Source organism: Dipodomys ordii, unplaced genomic scaffold (genome assembly GCF_000151885.1).
Source record: "Dipodomys ordii isolate 6190 unplaced genomic scaffold, Dord_2.0 Scaffold200, whole genome shotgun sequence".
Taxonomy (NCBI): Eukaryota; Metazoa; Chordata; class Mammalia; order Rodentia; family Heteromyidae; genus Dipodomys; species Dipodomys ordii.
Genome location: NW_012267416.1, coordinates 1,392,785 through 1,400,261, shown reverse-complemented (window position 1 = coordinate 1,400,261; position 7,477 = coordinate 1,392,785). Strand labels below are relative to the sequence as shown.

At 39.6% G+C, this 7,477-nt stretch overlaps 1 protein-coding gene across 1 annotated transcript in view; it reads left to right on the top strand.

The window, feature by feature from the left end:
* The first annotated feature begins 49 nt into the window (after positions 1-49).
* Positions 50-7,477, top strand: part of Fam114a2 (family with sequence similarity 114, member A2) — a 40,411-nt gene continuing 32,983 nt past the window's right edge. The window contains exons 1-4 of the mRNA XM_013034913.1: positions 50-135; positions 4,755-4,996; positions 5,563-5,662; positions 6,083-6,175. Of these exons, the coding sequence (XP_012890367.1) occupies positions 4,769-4,996; positions 5,563-5,662; positions 6,083-6,175 (421 nt within the window). The 5' untranslated portion in view covers positions 50-135; positions 4,755-4,768. The remainder of the gene's footprint in view (positions 136-4,754; positions 4,997-5,562; positions 5,663-6,082; positions 6,176-7,477) is intronic.

Sequence of the window (7,477 nt, the reverse complement as noted above, 5' to 3'; positions counted from 1 at the left end):
ACCCGGCCGGACCCGCCCCCCCTCCCGGAGAAGGAAGTACTCCCGGGGCAGTGGGAGCGGCGCGTCGGCGGTGGCGGCGGCTGTGGTGCTGGCTGGGTGCACAGTGCTCCCGAAGTTGAGGTCGACAGGAGCGGGGTAGGTTCCGGGGTGGGTGCTTGGTCGCTGGGGAGGGAAAAGGGGGGAACAGGTGGCCTCGTCCAGTCTGCAAACTTCGGGGTGTCTGTTCACTCCAGACTTTCGATACGTGGTTTTGACTTCCGGTAACTGCTTTTGGATGGGGGGGGGGAGCGCACAGCGTGTCTGCCCACCTGGAGACATCCGGGTACTCAGAAGGACGCAGCCCTTGGCAGGCTGGTCCTGGTAGCGGCTGGGTCGGGCTGCTTGCCGGCTCCGGGTGAGACGCGGAAGTGTGGGCGGGGCTAACTTCTCGGTGGTCGCTACGGTTACGGGCGTGGGACAAAATACCTGAGCGAGCTTTTAACTCTAGATTAGCCTTGAGAGGATGCACTGGGGCAGGCGTGTCATTGTTTAGTTCATTTCCTTTTGTGTACATAGACCCTTGGAATGAGAGACCTAAGGCCTGTGTATTTTTGTTCCTTAAAGATATGGATCACTTCGGTTTATTATTTTTTTTCTTCGTTCACTGGAGTCTTTCTCTTCCAGTTCATCACAAAATACCCGGAAAACTTAGGAAACCATTAAATAACGCAGTTTCACCTACCTGTTACTTATTTCTGTTTGCTGTGAGATGATGAATTCGGTGAGAGGAGAGTATCTACAGTCCTTCTAAAATACAAATGCATTGTTTTCCAGCCTTGCACATTCTAGATCATCTTTAAATCATCTAGTTTTAAATTTAGATGGTGATGACCGAAAAATACAGATTACCAGTGTTTTATATATTGGAGTGTATCCTAATCTTATGTGAAGTTACATGAATTACATTTCTATAATGATATATTTTGAATGTATTACACATAGTATACGTATATATTACATATATGTATGTATTACACATAGTGTACAACACTTACACTCTCCCTCCCCCCCCCCAGCTTAGCTCCAAGGCGTCTTAAAGTTGTCTTCCAGTTTCATGCCTCCTTATTGTTTTTCTCCCTGGTATTTTAATGACTCCGGGTAACTGGTATCATGTATACCTTTGAGCTTTCTTGTGGGTTGTTTTTATACCTTTGAACTCTCCCCTGCCTGGTATTTTGATCTGTCACAATCCTACAAACCTCTCATGGCAGGAGTTTGAAATGCCTGTGGGACTCATCAGGTTAACATAAATGAGTGAAGTGGATTTAAGTGTCAGTGGTGAGGTGCAGGAGCATTGCCTAAAAAACCAGTAGCTATTTGGCATGAGGTAGTTGTTAACCAGTCAGTATAGAGCCTTTGTTGCCAGATCTTTCAGCTTTCAAGGGAAATTGGACACTTGCACTTTTTATGAAGACTGGGTTTTAAACTTGGAACTAATTTAAAAGTTTAGACATTATATAGACAAATTAAAAACATCTCTAGGATAAGTTTGACACTGCAAACTCTAGACTTGTGTTTGGTACTTTGTGTATGAATCATATCTCCTGATTCAAATGGATGTTTTCCTTTCTGTTCTTTTAACCTTTTTTTGGTATGTTTCTTAATTATAAGAGTGTGTCTAGTCTTTCTGCTTCAGTTGTTAATATGCTTTAAAAATCTATTTGAATCATTTTGATGTCATGTATTGGCTCTTTTCTGCATGTAGTCCTTCTCTCTATAAAATAGGTTTATACACACCTGTGTGTTTGGGTGTTGGTCAAAGAGAGAAAAAGAGAGATCACAACACAAGGGGGTGAAGGAAAGGGGAAGAAATCCATTCATTCTCTCATGATATTTGAATATCCTTCTCTTTGTAGCAGGGCAATATGATATTGATTTAATTGCCAAAGAACCCTTCTGGAAGGAATTGGATTGGGTAATTGAATTGCTGTTCAAAAGTTGATCTGAGGTGGTCACTGGATATAGACAAATAATAGAGCTTTTCCCTGGTATGTGTGGGGCCCTGAGTTCTATTACTAGCACTGTAAAAAAATAAGTAAGTGTAAAATACAAGTCAATCATCTCTTTTGTTACATCAAATGTTCCAATACCAACAGAATGTTGCTGTGTTTATGATGAATATTTTTAATACTAGTAAAAGGCCCAGTGTAGTGTTTCATACCTATAACCCTAGATACTCCAGAGAAGGAGATAGGAGGATTATGTTTAAAGGTCAGCCCAAGCAAAAGTTAATCTTTCAGAGAAAGCAGGCTTGGTAGTAGTATATGCCTGTAATCTCAGGTACTTTAGAGGCAGAGGTAAAAAAAAAATCATGGTCTGAGCCTTGCCTGGACAAATGTAGGAAACCCTATCTAAAAACAAAAGCAAAGGGATTAGAGACATGGGTTAATCCGTAGGGCCACCACTACAAATATGAAACAGAACCCTAAAAAACTTCTGACAGAAATGTTTTCTGATGTTTAGTAGGAAGTGGTTAGTTAAGATTTTAAAGGATAGTCAAGTCAGTAAAAGGGGAAATAGATAAAGAATTTCCTCAGAATGAAACACTTGCTCAGTGAAAAACCTTAGGAAGACAGGGAAAAGATAAACTATAAACTAGTGTGAAATATTTGCAAGCCACATAGTAGAGGAGTTAAATCTCCAACATACAGTGAGCTCAAAAATCTCTGTAGTACATAATGATAAAAACCAAACTGGAATGATTGGATAATGACCAAAAGATACAAATAAATGTTTCAGTGAAAAGTATATATTCAGCAAATAAGCACATGAAAAGATGCCTGGGTCATCAGCCATTAGAGAAATGCAATTTAAAAGGCACAGAAAGGTACCACTACATACCTATCTGAATGGCTCAATCGAAATAGTGACAACACAAGGTTGGTCAGAATTCAGGGGAACCTTGATTATTCATACATAATCACTAGGAAAGTAAAATGATATTCTACTTGGGAAAAGAATATAATAGAATATAATAGAATATAATCTTTTTTTGTGTGTGTGTGGTCAGTCCTGGGGCTTGAACTCAGGACCTGGGCACTATCCCTGAGCTGCTTTTTTGCTCAAGGCTAGCATTGTACCACTCGTACCATAGTGCTACTTCCAGCTTTTTCTGTGTATGTGGTTCTGAAGAATCAAACCCAGGGCTTCATGCATGCTAGGCAAGCACTCTACCACTAAGCCACATCACCAGCCTAACAGTATCATTTGAAACTAAGCTCAGTAGGAATTTTTCCCAGAGAAAGCTTTTGTTCCCATAAACACCTATACATAAGCTTTCTGAATAATTTTATTTCTGTAATAGTCCTAAAGTACACTTATACCATGGACTATTACTCAGAAATAATAATAAAAAGTCTTAATGCAACAAAAGTGGGTCTGGAGGGACTTAAATGCTGTATAAAAAAAATTCTTAACAGGCGACAAGGTATGTAATTCCATCTATACTTCTTGAAGTGACAAAGTTTCAGAGGGAAATGAGTAGGGGTTAGAAGAAGTGTGGGAATGGGCTGAGGCTAAAAGAAGGGATAGGGCAGGGATCTATGTGATTAAATTGTCTGGCATGTCTCTTGCAGTGATGGTCATGAGAATGTATATCTTTGGGCCCCTGTAAATAGGTTCCGTACATGCAGATTCAGCCAACTGCTAATTGGAAATACTTGGAAAAAATTTCATCTGTACTGAACTTGTATAGAGGTTGTGTGTGTGTGTCTGTGTCAGTGTTCCCCATGTGTGAATATATGCCTAGGAATTACACTGTATTATGCATTATAAGTAGTAAAGAGAGAATTAAAGTATATGAAAGAACTTAGCATTGGTTGTTTTCGTCTATAATCTTAGCTACTCTGGAGACATAGTGGAAGGATTGATTTGTGGGGCAAATCAAAAAAGTTCTTGAGATCCTATGTTTTCTTCCTTCTTCTCTTTTCTATTTGTTTTGTCTAAGAACTTGGTACCTATTGATTTTACTAGTGACTAGCACACTACCAATTGAGCCAGGCCTCCAATTCCTTGAGACCATATCTCGGAAAGAACCACCAGAGGACTTGGGGTTATAGTTCAAGTGGTAGAGCAGCAGCCTAGCAAGGATGAGGCCAGAGTTCAAACTCCAGAACCACACCCCCCCCCCAAAAAAAAACTATGGAAAGATGTACATAGGTTATGTGCCAGTATGACGCCATTATATCATATGAGGGTCCTAGAAGCAGTTCCCTGCACATACCAAGACATGACTGTATTTGGGATAAAATTTTATCTATCTAATTAATGTACACACCAATGAGTTCATGTAAAAATGGTGAAATCTGAAGATTGGTGGATTCTGCCACAATGTATTATTATGCTTCAGTTATGCAAGTTGTTACTAGGAGGAACTGGGGAAGGTCTGTGGAATCGTGTCTTACTAATTTACTGATGTACCTGCCTGTGACTCTGAAAGTATCAATATTTAGACAATTTTTTAAATTAAACTTTTTATTGCTTTAGGAAAACTTTTATTATTATTAATAAGATTTTTATTGTGAAAATACTGTACAGAGGGGTTACAATTACATGAGCAAGGTAATTAGTACATTTGTTATCAAGCATTGTTGCCTCCTCCTTTGTTTCCCTTTCCCATCCCTGCCCTTCCAACCCACCTTTCCCCCCAGACAAATAATTTATACCAAAAATACTGACATCAGTCACTTTTTTTCCTTGGGCTTTTCTTTGACCAGGTGATGTGCTAATCATGTCAGATAAAGATGATCCTGAGACTCCAGTGATAACTGAAGCAAATCCTGTCCTTGAAGATAGAAACTGCGAGTCAGTGGAAAATTCTGAGTCTGTGAAGAATGCTGAGTCTGTTGACCTACATGCCAACCAAGAGAGTCAGTCGGAACCTGTAGTGTCCACTCGGAAGAGACCAGATGTTGGATCTTCCAGGGATCCTGAGACTTCAGACGTTCTCCCTGTTCAGGTATCACAGACTGCCACTGACTAGAATCTTTATTAGAATACTGGGATTTAAAAATATTGGGGTTAACCTGGTACCCTTGGCTTATACCTAAAGTCCTAGCTATTGAGGGTGCTTAGGTCCAGAGTAACTGCAGATTCCATCTTCAGGTAAATGCCAGCAAGATGCCAGACTACAGGTGTGGCTCAAGTGGTAGAGTGCCAGCCATGAGCAAGCAAGTCAAACGTGTGAGGCCCTGGTACAAGGAAAAAAAAGTTGAGGTTAAGAGACTCAAGCTCAATGCTAATTTAGGATTACACTTCTTTTCTTGTTTTTCCAACCAAGGATAATATTTTCTCAGTTCTATAAAAGCCTTCAGCAGTAATTACCTTTGCTGCATGGTGCTTACATGATGAAAACATGAAGCTGTCAGTCAGTCAGGCAGTGTATTAACCAAATACTATTTTGTTACCCATACTTTGGCTACTAATTACATAACTTATATATATATATATATATTAGACTCTGGCTCTCTAATTTTTTCACACTTTCTTGTGTCTCTCCCCCTCCCCCATTTACTGGGACAATAGGAAACTGTTTCCAAAGATGTACCCCAGACCGGATGGGGATATTGGGGCAGCTGGGGCAAGTCCTTGCTCTCCTCAGCTTCGGCTACAGTAGCCACTGTGGGTAAGGTTATCAGTCATTTCATTAATGTCCGTGTGCATTTTGCAGATGTGTGTTACAAAGGACTTTGTTAATAATTCCTCCTCCACATTTATTCAAGGGATTTATTGTTTGAAGACGAGTAATGATGAGCTGATAGATATCATGGCTAGAATTGGTATCATTTTCTTATTAGAATGAAGTCTAGGAATTGCTATACATGTCTGTTCTTTAGTGATGATATATCAGGGTTTTTGTAAAAAAATACACACACACACACACACACATTATGGAGATAGTCCCAAGGATTAATTACCCTAAATTGTTAAAAATAATGTCTTGTAGCCATCCTGATTTTGAACATACACGTTTTGATATTTCATTTTTGATATTGTGTTTGTTTAGGTTACAAAGAGCAATAAATACATTGTGATTTTTCTCTAGGACAAGGTATTTCAAACGTCATTGAAAAGGCAGAGACTTCCCTTGGGATCCCTAGTCCCAGTGAAATTTCAGCAGAAGTCAAGCATGCTGGAGGTCAGTATATGGAATCATTAATTCCAGGATACTTTGGATTCATTAGCTATCTAATGACCATTTGATACTAAGGACATGGGGACATCCTAGAGCTGTGGTGTGGTACATTGCAGATCCAGCTGCCAGTTAGAGATCTGTCTCTTATACCTGCTCATGTCTCTCTACTCTGCATCTAAAGTAATTTCAAAGGACTGCTAGACATTAAAATTATATGGCCATGGGCTGGGAATGTGGCTCAGTGGTAGAGTGCTTGCCTAACATTCATGAAGCCCTGGGTTCGATTCCTCGGTATCATATAAAGAAAATAAGCTGGAAGTGGCACTGTGAATCAAGTGGTAGAGTGCTAGCCTTGCGCAAAAGCTCAGGCACAGTTTCCAGGCCCTGAGTTCAAGTGCCCAGGGCTGGCAAATATATCTATATCTATCTATCTGTCTGTCTGTCTGTCTGCCTGCCTGCCTGCCTGTCTGACTATGGCCTTTGTTGAATATGAGACTTGCTTAGCACTTTATTTGGCGACCAGTTGTAGCTGAATTTAAGTCTGTCAGGAGAAAAAAGTATTTTTGTTTGTTTGGGGTGATTTTTTTTTTTCCTTTTGGTTTTTTGATAGTGGGTGTAGAACCCAGGGCATTGCACTTGCTAGGCAAGTGCTTTGCTACTGAGCTACATTCTAGCTTTTTCTTTTCTTTTCTTTTTTCCTGCATTTGTGTTTTTATAAAGGTGAAGGTATATTCTTGGAAATTTGTCTTGTTCAAAAGGAAACCTGCACTTGCTTAAACCATATAGAAAAGTTTTGAAGAACAGGTTTGTTTTCTTCATTTCTCAGGGTCCTTATTGTCTCTCATTTAATACTCTTTGCTCATCTCTATCATTTTCCTTTGGAAGCAGATTTATTCTACCTATCTTTCTCCATCTGTAGAGTTATATTGAGTCTTGGCATACATATCCATCAGGGACTAAGACATTCCACTATCACTACTTGTAAATACTTGAGAGAACTAGATTGACCTATATTTGAGTCTATAGTGCATGGGTCAGTAGACTGGAGAGATACCTTTTTCAGACATGGCTGCAAAATACTCCATGTATGAGGTGCACTGTTCTTTTTTTTTTTTTTTTTCCGTCACAGCATAAACTTTATTTATTTATTTTTTTTGGAGCAAATCTTTTTTTTTTTTAATTTTATTTTATTTTATTTGTGAACAAACTGTACAGAGGGGTTACAATTGCATGGGCAGGATAATGCGTACATTTCTTACCAAGCATTGCAGCCTCCTCCTTTGTTTAACCTTCCCATCCCTTCCC